The sequence below is a fragment of the Cornus florida genome, unplaced genomic scaffold, assembly GCF_030987335.1.
Source record: "Cornus florida cultivar Cherokee Brave unplaced genomic scaffold, ASM3098733v1 CherokeeBrave_3.0.0_Hap2_Chr03, whole genome shotgun sequence".
Classification (NCBI taxonomy): Eukaryota; Viridiplantae; Streptophyta; class Magnoliopsida; order Cornales; family Cornaceae; genus Cornus; species Cornus florida.
This window is the reverse complement of record NW_026775573.1, coordinates 30,672,601-30,696,087: the sequence shown is the minus strand read 5'-3', so window position 1 is coordinate 30,696,087 and position 23,487 is coordinate 30,672,601. Positions and strand designations below refer to the sequence as shown.

Below are 23,487 nucleotides of genomic sequence, written 5' to 3'. Positions count from 1 at the left end.
TGAAAGCACATTGCCCTCTTTGTAGATGTCATGGTTAAGTGTCTCAAATGTACAGGGCCAAGTGAAAGCTCAATCTTTCACCTACAAGTGTGGCTCTTAAGAAATTATTTGTACTCGAAAATAATCGAATCTTAAACCTAAACCTAATACACCATCAAACACAAGTCACCAGACCCAAGCGACTTACGTCCATCGAACATTGTCCTCTCTTTTTCTTCTCTCTTCCTTTCTTTTCTTTCGGCTCATATATTATACCCAACACAACCTAAAATTTATTACCATACCTGAGAATTTTATCTAATGACTGACAACGTTAATGGATAGAACTTCACGAGCTTAAATAAGATAATAAGATAAGGCTTAATATTCAACGAAGAAAAAGAAGAAAGAAAAAAGAAGCAAGCTTTTCTATAGATCAATGTCCTCCAAGGTTCTCATTTCTCATCAGCCTACGCGCGCGCATAATGATTCACATCTATATGCATATGCATCACGTATTGTACGTATTGTATGTATGTATGTGTTGACAACTTGACATGCTTAAATATATGCACAAATGAAATTATTTAGATGTATGCATATATAAGATGTGTAAATGCACATGTATATAAATATTCATATGCATGTGTATAACATACGTAGATGGGTATATATATATATATATATTTGTAAATGCATCTATCCGTACATTAAGCATTCATATGTATATAAATTTTATCATACAAATAATATTTTACTCATCCTAGGAAACTAAACAACAAAATTCAAGATCTGAAGCCCAAATTCAATGCAAACACCAAAAAATTGTTTCATCCCTTTCACATATATTGAGCCTAAGAAGAGAAACATTGGACTTGGATTAGTCATTATATCAATATATACAAAGATTAAGGGTCTTCCACAAATTTGTTCTCCCAAGAATAATTCTGCATCAATTTCTGTTCTTGTAAATTACAACATTCTGGTTAGTTTGACAAATAAATATAACATCAATCAGAAAGATAAATACTGATTCATCTGCTTTCTTCAATTTCTGAGTTTGGTTGCCAAACCTCTGTACCAAGAAAGATGGGGCAATACTAATACCTCTATATTAAGAGGTTCTTGCTCTTCAGGGTTCGAGACATCGGGAATCCATATTTCCTCCGAAACCACATTATATCAATCCCAATAAGAGAGACGCTAAATCTGCATGCAATTGTAACAGGCAGACACAAAAGACAAAATCCAGTGGTGTGTGTGATCATTTACCTACGTATAACTGTTTTTGTACAACCAAAGATTTTCCAAATCTAGCGAATATGTTGAACTCTACAACCAAATTCCTGTTGAATTTCAACCATGAAATGCCATCTCTTGGAAACAAAAGGATGATCAAAATAAGAAGCAAACACGGAGGATTCAAACAAGGGTTTTAGACTACAGATGTCTTTTCCCACTATCCTTGAAGTCCATTGCTTCCGAGAATTGCCCATTGGTAGAGCTGATATAAAGGCAAACTTGTATCGAAGGCACAAACTCAAAAAGAGGAATCTCAGAGGAGGTAGAAAAAATAATGCAGAAAGATACGAGACCCAAAATTAGCAGAAGATGGAGTTATGAACTAAGGAATATAAGCTCTCATGTAAGTCTTGTTCAATGACTAGGATTCAAAGCCATCGCCCTAGTGAGGAAAACAAAAAGAAAAATGAATGCAGAACATTTTTCACGAACCAAAACGATAGTGGATGGAACATACAGAAGCTAATGCCAAAACAATCATTTACTTGTGAAGAGAATGACAATTGGGCATCCAAATTGGGAGGAGATGTGCAAATTCATGGGGAACACTACTGGTTCTGGTATGAAAGATCTTTTAGCTGTTGCGAATCCACCTCAGAGGGTGCACGAGTGAGAGCACACTGAGCGGTCGTCGTCTTCGGGAAAGCTATAACATCCCTGATGGAATTAGCCCCAGCCAACAGCATCACCAATCTATCCAACCCAAAAGCAATTCCCCCTACAAGAGAAAAAACAGCAATAATTAATTAAACCCTAAAATCTAAAACAATGATCAATTACTTAATAAAAGAGAGCAGTTGCCATGAACCATGGCTCCCAATTGAATCCATCTAGAGCCACTAAACTTCATAAAAAGTCCTGTGCACAGACACCTATGCATGAACCCCAAGAAATAGAGAATCAAATTGAAATGCAACTTTTGAGCTATCATTTCTGGCCTAAACACATGCCATAACAGTAAGGAACCTTCAGATGTAGGGGATCATATCCCAATTGCACTTAATATACCAGACTTGTCAAATTCATCAGATCATAAAAAATCTGATATACTGAAAAAAGAAAACTGTTGCCAATTTTTGTTTCTCAAATCCAATCTCTTGAAAGGCATGCCCAAGCTATGAATTGGAGTTTTTCTGACTCCAATACAAAAATATGAAGTTTGAATATCCATATGGATTTATTTCAAGACCAACAAATGTATCCTATCACAGCTTTACTATCTAATATATGATATTAGCATTCCAGACTACACAATTCTCGTGGCAGACATTGGATGTCATACCTGGACTGTTTATCAAGAGAACATAGGAAAGCAGATAGCCGAGCAATTAGAGATTTCCACTTATCAATGATACAGGATGAATTTTTTTATTTTATTTTTTATAAGTACCCATGGGTACTAGGTTCAATGTTGCCTAACAGCTAGACCGAATCAATGCGTGAAGGGGATCTAATGATTTAATAGGCATATACAGGATGATTAATTTCTCTCCACGAAACATCAATTTATAGTTAACATAGCAACTACTTCCACACATGCGTTGCATTTTAGTGACTTCAATTTTCTCTTATCCGATGGCCTTAATAGTGCTTCATGAAAAATAATCTCTTTGTAAATGCAGGAAGCATATGTGTTGCTAGAAGATATATACAACAACAGATGTGCATAAAATATAATATCATGTAAAATCCTACTACAATCTTATAGATAATAATGGATGAGGATAGGGTAAAGCATTCTGAACCATGTGGCGGAGCACCCATATCCAAAGCCTCCAAGAGATAGCCGAACTTTGCTTCAGCCTGCAGCCAAAACAAGACGTGACCCACATCAATAAGAGATCATCCAAATATGTTTAGATTGAGATCATCACACTTGATTATCTTAGTTCAACATAAATTGCAAGTCTGAAGTTATTCATTTAATCCAAATATAATAACTTTTTACTTGAAAAATTCAGAAGTTTTTGTTTCTCATACTTCCTCTACTTGTAAACCACTATCTTCTCCTATTAGAGAGGGTGTAACATTAACCATTTACATCTTTTTAAATGCCCCTCATGTGGGGCTAGATTTCGACCAACACGTGTATCAATTGTAATTATCTAGGTGACAATGAGTTTTAAACTCAGGACTTTGCCTAATACCATGTTAATCACCATCTGCTCCAAAAGCTTAAGCTGTTAAATAGGGCATAACTTTCTTTTTTTATATCCTATAACATTACTTTCTAAATTAAAGCATTAGCATATTCATATGATTACCTAGAACAAGAAGAGAACAATGATGTCTACAAATCTTTGTTCATCGGTTAAACCAATTTTAACTATGTAAACTAGCTTTCTAGATTCCAATTAGATAATCCAACTAATCCTACCTTCAACATGTCAACAACCACTTCCCAATGTAAAGAAATCACACCCCCTTTTCCTTACACCATAAGTATCCATGTTTTGAAAGAACTGATTCATGGTATATATCTAAAGATGTTAGTATCATGAGTATTTTTAGCCTATTGTAGAATAAAAAAACGAGATAACATAAGAAATGATCCAAAGATGACTATACTCGAAAATATGGTTCGACCTTCCCCTGGTATATGCTGTAGAAAGTAAAGTATAAATAATTTGCAATATGAAAAACACATAGCACCCACATAATAGCCATTATAAAGAAGCCTTAATGCTGTAGACAGTGAGATACAAATAAGTTACAGCATCAGGAATCATGTAGCACCTAAATAATAACCATTACAAAGCAGCCCCAATCAGAATGAGAAATAGGATGAGGATTTCCCCACCTGTTCACGGGAAATTCCAACAATTTCCAGAACCTTTTCTTGGACTGCACGCTTATAAATTCTCAAACTTCCTCCACCAATCTTGCAGCACCAAAGGAGATATACCGTGGCAAAGTTTGAGTATTCTCTTTTATACGAGTATTGACAGAAGCTCAAAATTAAGTTACCAGATAAATTATATCAATATATATACCTCAACTCCGTTGTAAACCATGTCATAAGCTAAAGCACGGGCAGAGGAAAGATCCTCCATGTCTTCAGGGTTTGGAGCAGTGAAAGGATGATGCAAGGCCTAGAAAAAAAAAATCTTTGATTTCATGAACTCAAAATAAATAAAGAAAGAAAAACACTAAAGAAAATGACTTGCAATAATGGAGTAACACCAAAACATATAAGCACGTTGATTCATTTACAAAGAATAAAGCGTGTCATAACTTGAGTCCCATCTTTATAAAAGCGAAAAGATTTCGCAGCAATGCATCATCAGCAGCTGACAACTGATATTAGGTAACCGCAGATTGATAAAACCTTGTTACTAATATTTCATATGGCAATAAAAAAATTTAATGCAACTTGGTAACTAAGTCAAAACAAAACCTAAAGTTTCCAACATTGTAATAGTACTATATATATATATATATATATATATATATATATATATATATATATATATATATATTCTATATGAATGCAAAATGCAGTTGAACTTGGACAAAGGTGAATAAGAGATCAATAGCATTGCTTTATTTAATAAATATCAAGGTTCCCACAAATAGAGATGTATATCACCATCAAAGTTGCAAGTAATAGGCATGTGACAAGCTTTGAGCAATGTTCCAGAGAGAAAAGAAACAGAAAATTATTAAAATTGTAATGATGGCAATAATCTAATTTAGTGGAATTCAAAAGTGCTTTCACCAAGTAATCTAATACGGGCCAATTCCCTAAAAGAAGCACAAAAGATTTGTAGTGATAACGTCCAGTTGAAAAATAGCATGACTATAACTACTTCCTTGAGTAGATATAAATAGAACTTATTGTATTAGAACCACGAGATATTGAATGGACATGAAAAATACCTCAAGCCTCTGTTCTGAACTGTTCCACTCAAACATCGGGAAATCAGTTACCCATAGTATTGAATGCCTGGACTAAATATCCATCAAATAAAGCGAACAAGGTCAGAGAGGGAGTGTGGTTTAATATATATTAATCCAAATAGAAGGTCTACCATAAACTTACATGATCAACCAGGCCCAACTCATGTGCTACATATATCCTCAGCCGGTCTAAGGTTTTATTAACTGATGCATGGTGACCCACTGCAAACAAGATAAGATCACCCGACCCAGCAGAGCATCGTTTTAGTAACAGGTCTTTTTTCGATGGTTGCAGACTCGATGCTAATGCAGGAATCCCTTCAACACCACCTAAAAGTTAAATTTTGAACCATCAATGATGAACATTACATCTCATCATGAAAATGTATATTGATAATTTAGAAGATCATATTTCATAGTTGTTACCATCATTCGAGACCTTCAGGAAAGGCAAACCCTTTGCTCCAGATTTGATTGCTTGATTGTAAATATCACCTTTTTTAAGAGCAGTGTTTGAATAAGAGTTTGCTCCTGAAGGCACACATAATGCCTTGATAATTCCCCCACTTTCCAGGGTATCTGCAAAAACCTTGAAGGGGGACTCCAAGAAAACATCCGATACCTGCAGTTCCAACAGAAATTAACAAATAATTAGTAAAATTCTTTTTAAAATAGGAAGGAAACTGATCGTGATATAAAGTCGATCACAAACTATCAATTCTCCATTCATTTGGCAATAACAATACAATAACACAATACTTCTTATCCCCCAACCCAAAAAAATTGGATTTAAAAGCACAACCTCACAATAGAGAGATAGTACATCAACTATTTAAACAAGAAGACCAAATTCCTTCTACCAGATACATTGTTAACAAATTTAACAGCAGTTCAACATTCAAGAGTTTGAGCCATATATATGAACAAAAACAAGTGAGTATCAAAGAGAAATGAAACTGAATATTGATTCAAAATTCAAAAGAGTAGACCTAAATGGGCGGTAATAGTGGAATTCAACCGGCTGACTCATAACAATCTACAATGAGGGTTACTTATAGACATACCACAGAAGTGTGTTGGTAAGAACACAGGGTACAACTAATACATTAAATTAATAGCATAATGCATCTATCATATCAGGTTGATAGATAAAATAAAATATATGCAACTCCATAGATGGTGAACAGAGTGATTACTAAAATTAGTGATAACAAAATTACTTAATTTAGACAAAATAAAATAGCAAGCATGATAATGGAATTGCTTCATGAATAAAAACATGAGCATAATGACCAATATTATTCTATGAACCCCTTCAGTATAATAATAAACTCAAACAAGAGAGACATGTAGGGATATCCACGCGCACACACAAAAACCCTACACAGACTGGTATGCTGATAAATCTGTAAATGCGAAAAAAAGTATTAACTAATCCAACAAAGCTGACCCATCAATGAATATTTCAGAATGTAACATCAGGATAAAAGAAAATAATAATAATCGTACAACAAAATGGAATTGCAATTTAACCAGTCTGTTATATTAGATGCTTGAGGTTGAACAGACTGCAGTTATCTATTGATGAAACAAGAAAAAAAACAAGGCCATGAAGTAACCATTTATTGCACACTAGAAGATCCTGCCAAAGCCCAATCTCAAAGAAAAAAGTCAACAAAAATGGTTACATCTTTCAACTCAAGATCAAAACGAATATCTGGCTTGTCTGAACCATATCGACTCATCGCCTCAGCATATGTAAGCCTTGGGAAAGGGTCTGGTAACTCGACACCTTTAATCTCTAGAAAAACCTGCAATAACATATTCAATCATGTCATAGTGTGCAAAAAGTAGATAGACATTGATCACATCAAGTTTCCGCAAATGTAAAGTTAAATTTAAAAAAAAAAATAATACTTTATGAATTATGAATATATAAAAAGATAACTGTGAAAAAAAACAATATATTGAATAACCTGTTCCTCCTGACAAAACTCCCATACACTGACTTTAACTAAGATGAAACAATCTCAAACTACGAGTAACTCTAAAGCGGGGTTGGCACCAGATTCTTAAAAATTATAATCAGCCTACGGAAAAGTTCATATCACAAGCCTGAACCCAGGAATGCAAAAACTGACCTGGCTTGGCTTGGCTTGGATCACGTCAGGTCAATAGCAGCCCTTGTTTCCACAAGATCATTACAATCTCATATCTAAAGTATTATTAAATTATCATCTTTTACAGGTATTTGAGGGTGAGTAATTTCAAATTTTGATTGGGTGGCAATTTTACTAGAAAAGTAGACAATGACCACAAAAAGGATCTAATTTCTAAAATTTATCTAATTTGATTTGTTGAAATGAAGTTGTTCAAAGGATAATGTGAGCAGTGTTGGGAAAAAATTCACTTGTTGATGCACCAAAATCCCCATCTTATTCTATTCCTTCTTTTATATGTTCTTTATTTTATCATTTAATCTTTTCATCAGTGTTCTTTTAACATCCAGTCAAAACACTCTATGTTCGAATTAAGAACATTCAGTTGGGTTGAATTTTTTAACCACTCTACAACGGACTTTGCTACCTGTCTAATCAAATCTTCATTGAGCCTCAGCATGTCCTCCAAAGGAGTGAAAGCCAGTTCCATATCCAATTGGGTAAATTCAGGTTGTCTGTCAGCCCTTAGATCCTCATCACGGAAACATCTGCAAAGAAAGGACAGAGCATGAAATTTTACCATGATACTGATTTGTAATCTATTATTGAACAGCTTTAATTTTTATTTTATTTTATTGTTTTGATAAGAAAATGAACAGCTTTAAATGAAAATCAAAGGCTCCCTTTGCAAAAAAAAGACACATTTTTTGTATAAGATTTATTTCGGTATTTATTATTTGTAACGCAAAGCTACCTAAATGTCATGAAGTGATTCCTAAGACGCTTAGAGGATGGAAGACACGCATGCTGGTTGGCAAAGAGCAAAGTTTGACTGGGAATGGTTCCAAGGAAGGGGCGTGCAAGAGCACAGGATGGTACCTCTTCAAAGTTCAAGCAGGTCGACTCGGTTCAGTTCGAGGTGCTTGTCGTTGGTCGTGGACTTGACTATAAAGAAAGGAGTTGGCCATCCCTGCACAAACTGGTCGGGAGCTGGAGCCGTTCCCCTGATGAGACCAAGGCAGGTCAAAACCAATCAGCATGTATCTTTGGGAGGGAAGGTCGTGGTGGCTGACCAGGGCGCTTGCGCGAGCTGAAGCAACGCCTTGGTGCCGCATAGGCCGTACCGCTGCGCCAAATCTCTAGGCCCGTGACAAATGATATCAGAGTAGGACTTGGGGTAAAGCACGGTGGGGTGCCCCTTTGTCGGTCCGGGAGGGGTCAGAGAATGAAGACAGTGCACTGAAGTTGCGTCGATGAGGAGGAATCAATGCAGTTGGGGGGAGAGCCTCCATCTCCCTAGGAAGAGACATCCGTTGAAGTTTTGCACTGGAGGGCCAAAGGGCCGCGCGCATCAAAGTTCGTGCTTAGTCCTTGGGTGATGCAAACCATGGTGAAGGGCGAGCATCAAGTCGGCAGGAGGCCCTTGCTTGCTCGGGATGTCGCGAAGGCAGCATGACGGAGAAGAGTCACGTCCTTGAGGAGTGGACGTCCTCTTGGTCCGAGGCCTATCATTGGGCGAGTGCAGTGCAGGGAGCTGCACAAGGAAGCGATGGTGGGAAGGCGAGCATACCGCTTGGAGGCAGACTTTGGAAGGGAGTGGACGCAGTGGTGAAGCGCCGCACTGCGACGAGGGCGTCGCAGTATTTGGGTGGGGGAGAGTGTCACGAAGTGATTCCTAAGACGCTTGGAGGATGGAAGACACGCATACTGATTGGCAAAGAACAGAGTTTGACTGGGAATGGTTCCAGGGAAGGGGCATGCAGGAGCACAGGATGGTACTTCTTCAGAGTTCAAGTAGGTCGACTCGGTTCAATTCGAGGTACTTGTCGCTGGTCGTGGACTTGACTATGAAGAAGGGAGTTGGCCATCCCTGCACAAACTGGTCGGGAGCTGGAACCGTTCCCCTGATGAGACCAAGGCAGGTCGAAACCAGTCAGCATATATCCTTGGGAGGGCAGGTCGTGGTGGCTGACCAGGGCGCTTACACGAACTGAAGCAACGCCTTGGTGCCGCACGAGCCGTGCCGCTGCGCCAAATCTCTAGGCCCGTGACATAAAGCTCACTTTATAAACATTAAGTAATGACAAAGAAAAGTGCATTTGACACAGGTGATGAGTTTATATTTTATAGTAGAAAACAAAATTTCTAATGTACAGTAGAAATAAGTAACAACAAAAAAACAGCCAGAAACCAAAAGAATTACTACCTTGCTATTTGATAATATTTATCAAATCCAGAGACCATTAGCATTTGCTTAAAAAGCTGAGGACTTTGGGGCAAAGCATAGAATGTTCCTGGCTTCAAAGTGCAAATTAGGGTGAATTAGACATGTAAACCATAAAGAAAGTATTCCAAGGAACACATAGCTTTCAAAATAAATTTATCTCAATGCATAACATTTTGTGCATTCAATTCCATTATAGCTAATCATCCCACTCTTGACATAAATAATAGGCATCAATAGTAGTGAGAGGTAGAGATATGCAAAAATCTTAGTCTCTTCTGCTTATTTTAATACCTCAGCAGGGAACAACTATATCTTCTTCAAGCATGGAACATAACATTTTAAAGTTCATTGTCAGCCTAGATTTAATGGAATGTATCTAGATACCCAACTAAACTATATTATGCATATAACACCCTCTTAAGGCAGCAAGCAAATGGGTGCCTATCTGAAGACATTTATAATAAGAAGAAGGAAGGAAAAGGAAAAGGAAAAAAAATGCATAGAGTTCATTTCTTTTCTTCTTCTTTTTTTTTTTTTTTTTCTTTTTTGATTTATTCGGATTTTGGGGGGTGGGAGGTTGTTTTTGCATCAATTGAAAGATTTGATCTACGCGGAGCATTTTCAAGCTGATATGCGCCTGGCAATACATTATATAGGCAAAAATGTTCATTATTCACACTTATATCTCACTGAATGAGACCTTAAAAAAGAAAGGGGAAAAAAAAATAGTGTTGGAGGATAGATAACGTGTAAATGATTTCCCCAAACAATTCACTAGACGCATGGCCTAAAGTAAAACTAGAAGTGAATAATTGACTATTTATGGTCGAGTACCTGAACCCTTGAGGGCACCAAATAATCCCGGGCACCTTCTGGAGTAGATCTGGAAAGTATTGGAGTCTCAATCTACCTTACAACCATGGAAAGGTCAGGATAAAAAAATAAAAAATAAAAAAGTATGAATAAAAGGTAAAAGCGAATTAAGAGTACTGTTTTAAAAGGAGAAATATAAAAATAGTTAAAATCTCTTAGTACCTCCACAAATCCATGTATATCCTCTAGGTACCTCCGAATAAGTTTCACCACTCTATGTCGCAACATTATGTTGAAATTCATTTGTGGTCGCCGTAAATCAAGGCATCGATACCTAACAATGTGTATCTGAGACCATTAGTAATACGCTAGCAAATATGTACATCAATCAAAATAATTTATCGTGTAAAGTAAAGAGGAAAAAGTGATTTGGTTTCTTTTTCTTATCCTACACGAAGGGAATGACCAAAACTAACATATAGTAAGATAGTTACAAGAGATGAAAGCATGTAACTTAAATTAAGATGTGGTTAACTGAGACTATGACCTTTTAGAAAGAGCAGGATTGTGAAACATGATTATATATATATATTCGGAAGGTAAGTACAGGTACGTATTAAAAGGCTGTATAACATAATACGAAGAGTTAATGCATTAAGAGGCTTGGAGTCTGGAAAAAGAAAAACATTAACATCTCAGATGAGTCAATGTCACATTCTAACTGGTTTAAAAAACAAAAAGTGAGAAACAATTGTATATTTGGACCAGTCAACAAGAAGAGGCTATCGGCTGGGTGAGGAGTCAAGTAGTTCAGTTATGTGTTCTTACTTAATTCAGAGAGCATTTTCTCGATTACAACGTAACCAAGCAGCACACCAGAAGTAATTTCCGAGTACAACTTTTTACTGAACAGATGGTAATGAAGAATCAGTTGAACAGAACCCCTCGAATGAATATGACAAATGAATAAATGATGGAATTACCTGAACAGATGGACAATGTAATAGGCCGAACTAAAAATAAGCTAAGCATATCAGAAAATCTATTTTCATTATATAATGAGAGCTTTTTTCAAGTGCTTGACTCAAAAGTATAATAGTATAGAATTCAGATGACAAAATGTCAAACATAAAAAATGGTTATCTAATGTATATGAGATCAACTTTAGGCTGATACCTCAAGCGGATTTCCTCTTTTGTAGAATCGTTTGCATCATCTGCAGTGGTAACCAAGAATGGTAACTTAGATCTCACCGAGTTCAATACTTGAACCTGCTCTGCAGAAACCTGGCTTGCATAATCAGAATCAAGATTAATGAAGAAAAGATTAACACCAAGGGATCGGAACAGGACAATAACCACATGCCAAACTCAGAAAAAACAACAATTAATCAGAACTCACATATAACCATCATCCCCATTAAATTTTACAGGAAACAAAACCCTTCCAAGATCGTCCAAACTTAAATTCCATGGTGCATTTTTTGAAAAGCTCAAAGGCAAAGAAACAAAATACTCTTGGATGTCTCTTAGAAGGTACCACTGTTCAGTATAAAATGAAGCTAGAACCATAGAAAATGAACAACAAACAGCAAACCTGACCCAAAAAACCATACTAGCAAGTAATTACATGAAGCAAGACATAACACACCTCTATCGTGCCAGTCTTCATTTTCTTGTTGACCGAGTCACTTGGTCGTGATCGAACAACGCCTTCCACCGCAATAACATACTCAAGTCTTGAGTCATTCACAACAGTATGAGCATCTGGAAACTCGTCAGGAAGTGTTGTGACCTTAAAATTAATAATGCCAACAGCAACTAAGAATAAAATCAACAGTAGTAACTTGGCAATATTAATATCAAAACCAATACAATTGCATATACACATAACAGAAAAGTTTGATCAAAAGTTGTTTGGCATAAAATAATCTGGAACCCAATAGACTACGAAATATCAGAAGAATACTATATAAACAAACTATGCATACTAATAATACATATAGGATGACACTGCCATCATTATTTCTTCCATTGAAGTATTAAAATACCATAATTGTTCCATTAACTACCCCAAAATATATATATATAGCATTCCCTTCAATTCAAATACTGTCCTTGTCACATCAATTTGTTAACAAACTTCTTGAAAATATGTATGTACATAGTCCAGAATCAATACATATATACACATTCATTTCCAATAATTCAAAATTAAAAAAATATTCCGTTCAAAACAACTCAAAGTTCAATAACTATTAACAATTCAACTAAAATAGTAAGAGAAATGTCATACCCACAAAATAAAAAAAAAATCTTTAGCCAGCATATATCTCTCCAGTTTAATTTAAACCAAAATGACCACCTCACTCTATCAGTTACACATGGCTTTGTTAAATTTACAAGCACCCTTAATGCAAAATTGTATTCACATGAACAAAAAGAAGAAAAAGAATAAAATTAAGTTTTTTTTTTTTTTTTTTTTTTTTTTTTTTTTTTTTCATTTCAAACCTGTACAATTCCAGTATTATCTCTGAGATTGAGGAAAGTTAGGCCCCCATGAATCCGGTGAAGCGCGACCCACCCGCAAAGCCTCACCCGTTTACCCACATCATTTTCGGACAATTCGCCACAAAGCCCAGTTCGACTGACCCATTCAAGGGTGTCTTTGAATGGGATTGGTGGTTGTTCAGAACTGGGTATTAGAACTTCTGTGGAAGAAGATTGAATAGAAGAAGCAGAAATGGATGAAGTGCTTCTTTTCAGAAAAAAGTTGGGTTTGTGGAGTTTGTGGAAGTTGAGGTATAACAGAGGGATGGGTGTGAGAGAGAGGGGTTTGGAACGGAGGGCTACAATGGGTAGGGCTCGGAGTAGCATGGACATGGCGATTTCGAGACAGAGGGGGGTTGATATCGGGAGGCTTATCTGTGAGAAAGAGGATGGCAAGGTTTGGTACCCGAAGGAATTGGGAAGGTGTATTTTTTTTTTTTTTTCAAGTGTTAGAAAATAGATTGGTAGGTAATTTAGAGTGCCCTCCGTCCTAAATATGAGTCTAAAACATAGGCTCCCTTAAAAGTATGGGAGAAGACAAATTTGTCCTTATTTTTTAAATAATATTTATTTTAAAATATTAAATTAGTTAAAAGATAATTATACCCTTACAATTATACCACAAATAAAATCCGTAATTTCATCATCTCTCCGACGAAGAAGTCATCCAAATGAGGACATCAGTCACCTTTGGTGCCGGCGGCGACGACGAGGGCTTGGAGGTTTCTCTGTAATTAAAGAAAAACAATAATGGCTTTTTAACAAAGGATAACAGAAGCAAACCAAAAATATAAAATTTGTGATATTACTAACCCCTTTCCTGGACCATGAGAGAGCCAAGACCTCACCACTGTGTCCATGGAATTCATGTAAAGGTTTCTCCAAAATCCGAAAGACTTTTGGTGGGAAAATTACACAAGCTGACTCCGTTGATTTCCTCAACCTCTTCATCCTACCAATTTTGTTTTTATCCACGTCAAGATGGGCAAATTTGGATAAATGATCCATTGAGAAGTACAAACATGAAGGATCAGTATCTTGAATGTCAAATTGATTTGGTCTCTCATACTCCATCACCTTCCAGACACGAACGACACTGTCTTCACCGGCACTTGCCAGGTACTGGCCATCGGGACTGAATTTCATTGTCAAGATTGAGCCCTTGTGTGCTGAAAATTCTCGTCCTGCATAAAGGGAGGACAATTCTTTTGACCTCTTCCCATGTAGATGAACCAGAACTCTTCGAACTCTAGTCCCCAACTCCAAGTTGAAATCACTCGGCTTCAAATTTTCTTCCCCTTGCCTATTGGTAATACGTGATAGGACATTTAATTTCTTAAGCCAGCCCCTCTTCACTTTCTTCTTCATATCCACCGTGTCACCGGCCTCAGCTTCTTCCTGTGATCTTCCAACCATTCGATGATTGCTAATTTCATCCATGACAATCTCTCTCTCCTCTTCCGAATTCTTGATACTACACTCGGAATTCCCCTCATCAGATATATCATCTTGTATCCATCCTGTAGCTTCAGAGCAATTCGACAAAAACTGGTCTAGTGCCGCCATCCGGCCCATCCTCGCCGGTGTCGGTGGTGGTGTAAATCAAACCCAAACTCGGCAACGATGGCTGCCACCGAGACCCGCAAGACCCAACAAACCCCGCCGGAGACGAATCCGAACCGGAATCGGACTCAAACCATGGCAAAGACAAGCTCAGCACCCCGTCACTGGAATTGCGCCACGCGCCGATCGACATTTTCTTGAAGAGAGCAGTCACGGCGTGTCAGAGGTCCTCTTTACCGCAATCGACGGCGATTGGTGGTGGTGTTGTGCTTGTGTGCGTGCATATATATATATATTAGAAAAAGGATCGCACGTGTAATAAATTTATTTGTAGATAATATGGTAGAAATTTATTGGTACTAAATTTTATAAAAATTATTTTATTTTTTTTATTAAAAAAATTCATAATAAATAGATAATACTTGCTAAAATTTTGTAGAAATCATTTTAAAAACTTTTTTATGTCAAATAATAAATATTTTTTTTATACTAATAATTCTTCTCTAATTAAATTTCAATAAATAAATAAATAGGTAATTTGTATTAAAATTTTATAGAAATTTTTTTAAAACTACTTTTTATATCAATTAATAAATAATTTTTTACATTAACAATAGTTGCCTAATTAGATTTCCTTTTATTAAAAAAAACTCAAAATAAATAGATAAATATGTAATTTGTGGTACAATTTTTCTAATCTAATTAGATTTTTTTTATTAAAAAACTTATAATAAATAAATAAAATGGTAATTTGTATTATAGTTTAATATGAACTCTTTTAAAAACGGTTATTATATCAATTAATAAATATTTTTATATTAATAATTATTGTCTAATTAGATTTTTTTTATTAAAAAACTCATAATAAATAGGTAAATAGGTAATTTGTGTTAGAGTTTTATGGAAACTCTTTTAAAACCTCTTTTTAGATCAATTAATAAATAATTTTTTATATTAATAATATTTGTCTAATTAGATTTTCTTTTATTAAAAACAGTTAATAAATAAATAAATAGGTAATTTGTGTTAGAATTTCATAGAAACTCTTTAACTACTATATATTTGTCTATTGTGATAGAGTTTTATTGAAAATAAAATATGTAATTTATGATAAAGTTTTATAGAAATTATTTTATTTTCTTTAAATATATCATTGTCTAATTAAATTTAATTTTATTAAAAAACTCATAATAAAAGTTAATTTCTGGTAGAGTTTTAGAAAAATTATTTTATTTTATATATAAATTAATAAATATTTTTTATATTAATCATCATTGCCTAATTAGATTTTCTATTATTAAAAAATTCATATTAATAAATAGATAAATAGATTAATTTAAATTTTATTAGATAGATTTTAGAGTCTGATAGAGTTTTTGTTTTTTTTTTTTTTTAATAAAAACTCTTTTCATATCAATTAATAAATATTTTTTTATATAAATAGATACTTAAATACTGAAACTCTTTGCACATTTAATAATAGTATTGATAAAAACTCTTTTTATATCAATTAATAAATATTTTTTTATATAAATAAATAAATACTGAAACACTTTAGATTTTCTTTTATTATTATGAATTTTTTAATAATAAACACTTTGGCAGAGCTTTTGTATTTTACTCTGAAAATTAGATTTTCTTTTTTAAAAAAATTCATAATAATAAATAGATAAATAGGTTAATCTGAATTTTATTAGGTAGATTTTAAAGTTTTATAGAGTATTTTTTTTTTTTTTATGAAAACACTTTTCATATCATTTAATAAATATTTTTTATATAAATAAATAAATACTGAAACTTTAGATTTTCTTTTATTAAAAAATTTATAATAATAAATAGATAAATAGGTTAATTTTAATTTTATTAGGTAGATTTTAGAGTTTTCCAGAGTTTTTTTTTAATAAAAAGTCTTTCCATATCCTTTAATAAATATTTTTTATATAAACAAATAAATACTGAAACACTGAAACTCCCTCCGCTTTTAATAAAATTTGTTTATATAAATAAATAACTAAATATTAAAACTATTTTGCAGAGCTTTTATATTCTGTATTTTATATATAAATAAATAAATACAGAAACTCTTTGGCGGAGCTTCTGCAATTCTGGGTCTTTGCCCTTCTGAATTTCTCTCTTTATATCAATTAATAAATATTTTATAATAAATAAATAAATAAATAGGTAATTTGTGTTAGCGTTTAATATAAATTATTTTAAAAACTCATTTTATATCAATTAATAAATATTTTTTATTTTAATAATTCTAGTCTAATTAGATTTCTTTTTATTAAAAAAACTCATAATAAATAGATAAATAGGTAATTTGTGTTAGAGTTTTATAAAAACTCTTTGAAAACCTCTTTTTATATTAATTGATAAATAATTTTCTATATTCATAATATTTGTCTAATTAGATTTTATTTTATGAAAAACTCAAAATAAAAGCTAATTTGTGGTAGAGTTTTTATAAAAAATGAGTAATTTGTGATAGAGTTCTATAGAAATTGTTTTATTTTCAATAAATATATCCGTGTCTAATTTAATTTAATTTTATTAAGAAAATCATAATAAAAGCTAATTTGTGATCGAGTTTATAAAAAAATTAATTTATTTTATATATGAATTAATAAAAAAAATTATATAAATAATTATTATCTAATTGTATTTTCTTTTATTAAAAAATTCATAATAATAAATAGATTAATAGATTAATTTGAATTTTATTAGGTAAATTTTAGAGTTAGATAATTTGTGATAGATTTTATAGAAAATTTTTATTTCCTTTAAATATATAATTGTTTAATTATATTTTTTATTAAAAAAACTCATAATAAATAGATAAATAGGTCATGCATGTTAGAGTTTTATAGAAAATATTTTTAAAACTCTTTTTATTTGAATTAATAAATATTTTTATATTTTAATAATTTTGTCAAATTAGATTAGCATTTATTAAAAAAAACTAATAATAAAAGGTAATTTGTGATAGAGTTTTAGGAAAATTATTTTATTTTATATATCAATTCAAAATATTTTTTATATTAATAATTCTTGTCTAATTAGATTTTTTTTTATTAAAAAACTTATAATAAATAAATAAATAAGTCATTTGTGTTAGAGTTTAATATAAACTCTTTTAAAAATTATTTTTCTATCAATTAATAAATATTTTTTATTTTAATAATTCTTCTCTAATTAGATTTACTTTTATTAAAAAAAAAACTCATAATAAATAGATAAATAGGTAATTTGCGTTAGAGTTTTATAGAAACTTTTTTGAACCTCTTTTTTTATCAATTAATAAATAATTTTTTACATTAATAATACTTGTCTAATTAGATTTCCTTTTATTAAAAAAACTCACAATAAATAGATAAAGAAGTAATTTGTGTTGGAGTTTTATAGAAACTCTTTAAATATATCTTTGTCTAGTATGATAGAGTTTTAATAAAAATAAAATAGGTAATTAGTGATAGAGTTTTATAAAAATTATTTTATTTTCTTTAAATATATCATTGTGTAACGACCCGGTCATTTTTCTTCCTTTCCCTTTTTTTCTGAAATTTCATTTCAGGGGTGTCTAAGAAAATATCTTTTGGAAGATATTTTCATTCTGGGGCAGTTTCGCAGTTAAACCTTTTTGTATGAGACATTGTGCAATTAACGAAAGTTATTGCAAAATGTCTCGTCTGGAGCCTGGATTCTCGTACGGGATTCATTTTCACATTTTGTTGGGTCATTGACTCTTGGAATTTCTTTCTGTTCGTTTTTATCCAGTTTCAGAGTTTCTTGACCCCGGTTGCCGTCGAACTTGTTCGGGGCATATCTCTTTGCTCGGGACTCGCTTTTCAACGCCGTTTCTTCCGTTATTCATATTTTCTCATTTTGAATCTTTTTTGTTCACGGATTTTTGCCGTTTGAGTACGTTTGCTCAAAATTCACTTTTCCGAACCCGGCGGGGCCCTTTCGGGGCACTTTTTTAGACTTATTATAAATAGGGGACTTAAAGAAGAAAATTCAAATTTTCTTCATCTTCTCCACTCTCTTGGCCGACAGCCATGGGAGCTCCTTGGCTGCCACCCTTTCTCCTTCTCCTCCACTTGATTTCCTTAGTAGAATTTATATGGCCTTTACATTTATTGTTCCCCTCGACGTGCTCTACCATTCCTCCTTATTAGAATTCGTTTCTGACCATTTCTTGAGTTTGGGCTTGAGGTCAAGTTGTGATTTTCATGAGGCTTCTTAGGTATTCATGTAGATCGTGTTGTCCCCGACAAAACCTAGGAGTTTCGGCGGATTCAGAACACTTTTTTTTCGGTGGTGATTTAAGGTTTTCATCTCAAATTGAGGTAGGGGGTGTTATAATTTACTTTCTTGCTATATTACATGCTTGTGATGCTTATACAACTTGATTACATGCTTGAATCACAAAATCTAGAGATTTAATTATTTATTTTTCTTGTGAATGATTTGATTTTCCCGGTTGATTATAGCTTTATTTAAACATGTGGTACGATAGAATATTATCCCTTGACATGTTAATTGACATATATTAAATCTACCTCATTTGGACAAGTATTGGTGATTTTATTTAATATTTATCTTAAAAAAAATATTAAATCATGTGGCCTTAACTAGCTTGAAATCATTATGTGTTAGCATATTATATTAGGCCCTAGCATGCTCTGTAACATAGGTGAATTTGAGAGTAATCGGAGGTGTTTTAAAATCTATGGATAATTAATTAAATTGATTAATTAATTTGCTCCAAGTGCACTATTCATCTCATTGGATTTCGATTTGATATTCTTGATGTACATGCCATGTAGTCTCACATATATTAAATCTAGAATATTTGATTAGGTTTTGAAACCTTTCATTTAATTAATTTCTTTATTTAAGATTTAATCCTCATGATGATAAACAACTTGGAATTTAAGTGTGGTATGCTAGTAATTTAGGCCTTTGTATACTTGTTAACATATATTAAATTGACATCATTTGAATAAGAATTGCAAAGTTTCTTTAATATTTTTCTTTTGTGAAAGTTTAATTCACATGGTTATAACTTGAATGAAATAAACTTATAATGTGTTATTACAATAGGCCTTGGCATGTTCCCTAACATATGTTAACTTGAGAGCATTTGGATAAGTCTAAAAATCTAAAGATTTTAATTAAAATGATTAATTAAAATCTATTTAATGGTTCCCTTAGCTTAATTAAGTTTTTAACTTGATATTTGTAATGACCATGACTTGTTTACTAGTATATATTAATTTGGGACCATTAGAAGTTGTTTTAGAACCTTGAAATTTAAATTAGCATGATTTAATTAAAGTTTTACTTTGTTGTTTTAACAACCTAATTGAGTTTTAGAATGGATATAGGTGATGACCATGCTATGTTGTTTAACATATGTTAATTATGAGTCATTTAATTGAGATTTGAAACTTAGAGGAATTAATTAGGTGATGTAATTAATTTCCGTTTTGATTGCGTTAATGATTTAATCATGTGTTTGACATTGATTGTATATTTAAATCATGATTTTGGACTTGTATTGGATTATTCAGTTTATATTTTCAATATTGAATTATATTGTTATAGTACGTAATGAATCGCGCTCTGAAGATTCGACATTTGTCATGCCATAATAGTTGTGGACTTAGAGCATATATTGTATGTGTTTCTAAATTCGGTTGTGCATGGTAGATAGTTGATATCTTATATATACATGTTGATATATATGTTGTTACACAACTTGTTGATTTTGGAAACTTAGGAATGTCGTTGTTTGGCTATAGCTAGGACTTGGTTCTAGTACGGGGGATTGTCCCTCTATATAGTCTAGTGCGCACATAGGGAGGTTACCCGTGGGGTAGTAACCCTAAAGTAACTATGGTGTCAGTCTAATCCGGCGTGACGTCCAAGTATCCACTTTGTTTGATTTCGCATTTCATTTCAAGTTGATAATTAGATGATGTTGTAACTTGTTGTGCCATATATGATTTCCCATTTTAAGTTTCAAGATATTAACTTTGAGAAATCATGTTTTGATGCGTTGTATTATAAGTTCTAATGTTAGTTAAAAATTGCGTCGATATTGTAAATTGTGTTTTGATGTTCTAATATAGCTTAGGAATGTTCCTATAGATATAGTTTGAACATAGACGTTAGGTGGCATGACCCACTTCTGTTAATTTTATGCTTTAGATTTTAAGTTGATGGCCTTGAGAATCTACATCTTGTTGCCTTGTATAACATGCTTTTATGTTGTTGAATTGCATGGACGATGTGATTTATACTAGAAATGATCTAAGGTAGCTTAGGATGCTCCATGAGTCTAACCTTTGACATAGACATTAGGTGGCATGACCATTTTTAATTATTGCAAGTTAATGTAAAAATCTTTAAAGAAATCAAGTCGATGCATGCTTATTCTCTATGAGTAAACTTGTTTACTTACCCCGAAGTTACTGGGGGATTTGTTCAGGTACGAAGACTTGGTTCGTGATGTTCATCATTGCTCGGATGATTGTAGACTAGAAGGTTTCAATTCTTGTAAAGGATGGCTCGAAATACCATTCGTAGTCTTTTGTCAAATGTGTATATTATATTCCAAACTTGTAATATGTGCTTAAGCACATTTTTTAGTATTCATTCTATGTAGAATTTTGTAATCCAAACTTCATTTGTAATCCATGTATATTGAAAAATGTAGAATTTTGTCTTTAATGAGAAAAACATGAAAACTTGAATTTTAATATGTCATTTTCGCACCGGTGTGTGCATTGTGTATGTAATTCATCCTTTAGCATTCATTTTTTATATGTGAGGTGTGGCCAAGGGCCAAACACCATTTAGTTTTCATTTTTGCATCTTAGTTCACATATTGCATTTTTGGGCTAAAATAGTAGAAACCGAGCCTTTAAGGGTTTATTTTCAAATCAGGTGGCGTAAAGTGTGTTCCGACACCTCTACTAGGTCTCATTAATCTTGTATGAAGTGTGGCCAAGGGCCAAATGGTCATTTGAAAGCATTTTAAAATTTTAGTTTTCAAATTTTCCATTTCATGTGCATTTTCACCCTTTTGACCGTTGGGGGGTCAAATTTTGCATCGGTGGTATTTTTAAGTCATGAACCATTGTAACACGTCCTAATAGGTAAGTTACGTTTGCGTGCATGATCGTTTTCAAAAAAAACCTCTTCCTTGGCAAATTGAGTCTCCTAGGGATTCATTTTGCACTTTTGTTGCATAATCTGATCTAGGAGCATTTTAGACCTTTTATATCAGTTTTATTTTCTTCTTTCAACATGCTCGTTCAGAAAATGCAATTTTAGAAGGGGTTTCTTTTTTGTGTTTTTCCATAAAATGTCGTCTTGGCATCGGAAATCCATCGCAAAGTTCAGCATTCAATTTTGCATTTAGCAGCTTTTTGGCCTTCAATGACCAGATTTCATGGAGGGGCATTTTGTGCATTTTACAGTGAGTTTTTTTTTAATTCTCTCGCAATTCATGTAGAAAACTCGATTTCATGAGGGGTTTCTTTTTCATATTTTTCCAGAAAAATTCATCTTCTAGCCCGTTTCCGCTATCAGATCAGGACATTCACTGTAGCAACTTTTGCCCTCTTGTCTAGTTCTGATTTAGGGGCATTTCGGGAATTTCTTTTGAAAAATAAATTCCGGTCTTGATATGTTCACATAGAAAACATGATTTTATGGGAGGTTTCTTCACAACATTTTTCCAGAAAAATGTCATCTCGGACCTGAAAACCCCGTGCCAAAATCTGATTTCCTGTGCGCATTTGCACTATTTGAACAAGTCTGTTGTAGGGGCATTTTGGGGATTTCACGTCAAAAATAAAATTTTCTTTTAACATAGTCAGCCTAGAAAAATCATTTTAAGGGGGGTTTTTTCTTTGTGTTTTTCCAGAAAACGTCGTTTAGTACCTCAAAATAGCACTTCAGCATTTTTGCCCAGGTTACTATTCACGGCCTCGGCGACGTCAAAACTTTGTTTTGCATTTTCTCTTCTATCCGGACTCCGAATCAAGTGATTCTTGAGTCTAACTTGATTAATTTTAACTATCTTCCCAGTGGTGTGCTCGGTAGCACCCGATTTTATATTTTCAGAAATGACCATTTTGCCCTTGGGGCTATTTTTATCCGGTTTTCTTGTAATTCGCTTCCGCTACTTTCTTTTGAGTTCCGTGACTTCGTGGGAAGTTGCGGATGTGTTTTGGGAATGATATACATTCTAGGGACGTCATTCCATGTAAAATGACTATTTTGCCCCTGGGGGCTTGATTGTTATTTTTCTGATATTTTGCTTCCGTGTCAGTTCTCATTGAGTTTCACGATCTCATGGAAGGTCATCAAAGTGTCTTAGAGGTGTGTTGTGCCTTGGGAGACCGTTGACTTGTTTCTTGCTTCCTCATCTGGATCCGCTATTGGGTTAAGCTTCGGTTCATCACAGAACACGCTGGCCTAAAAAACCAGGGTCGTCACACCTTGTGTAATTAGATTTAATTTTATTAAGAAACTCATAATAAAAGCTAATTTGTGGTAGAATTTTAGAAAAATTATTTTATTTTACATATCAATTAATAAATATTATGTTAGAAAAATTAATTATTATATGTTTTAAATTTTAGTATAATTTGAATTTTAATTAAACTCTTTATTGATTGTGAGATATATAATAAATAAACTCTTTATTATGAATTAAACTCTTTTTATGAATATGTTTTTATTAATGAGAGTAATATAGTATAATTTGAATTGTGAATTAAACTCTACTTATATTTTGTTAATTAGAATTTTATTAAGTAATTACTGTTATTATACTTTAGTAATTTATTACCGTGGAAGCATGTGGTAAGTTTCAGAGCTTTGGGGGTTCTCAAATTAGGAGAGGTTATGTTGTATTTTGCTTTTCCTGCTTGGTTGGTTATTAATTATGAGTTTTATAGAATTTATATTAATTAAT

At 33.1% G+C, this 23,487-nt stretch overlaps 2 protein-coding genes across 2 annotated transcripts; both read right to left on the bottom strand.

The window, feature by feature from the left end:
* Positions 1–827: 827 nt before the first annotated feature.
* Positions 828–14,734, bottom strand: LOC132300134 (aspartate--tRNA ligase, chloroplastic/mitochondrial). The gene is made up of 16 exons (XM_059797100.1): positions 13,743–14,734; positions 12,891–13,657; positions 12,031–12,174; positions 11,557–11,666; positions 10,603–10,714; positions 10,402–10,473; positions 9,547–9,638; positions 7,768–7,888; positions 6,870–6,992; positions 5,608–5,803; positions 5,324–5,511; positions 5,161–5,232; positions 4,275–4,373; positions 4,082–4,162; positions 3,027–3,084; positions 828–1,999 (listed from the first exon to the last, which is right to left on the bottom strand). The coding sequence occupies exons 2-16, from the start codon at positions 13,260–13,262 to the stop codon at positions 1,830–1,832; spliced, it is 2,010 nt and encodes a 669-aa protein (XP_059653083.1). The 5' UTR covers positions 13,263–13,657; positions 13,743–14,734; the 3' UTR covers positions 828–1,829.
* On the bottom strand, positions 13,610–14,495 carry LOC132301376 (uncharacterized). Its single transcript, XM_059798634.1, has 2 exons — positions 13,743–14,495; positions 13,610–13,657 (listed from the first exon to the last, which is right to left on the bottom strand). The coding sequence occupies exons 1-2, from the start codon at positions 14,493–14,495 to the stop codon at positions 13,610–13,612; spliced, it is 801 nt and encodes a 266-aa protein (XP_059654617.1).
* Positions 14,735–23,487: the final 8,753 nt, after the last annotated feature.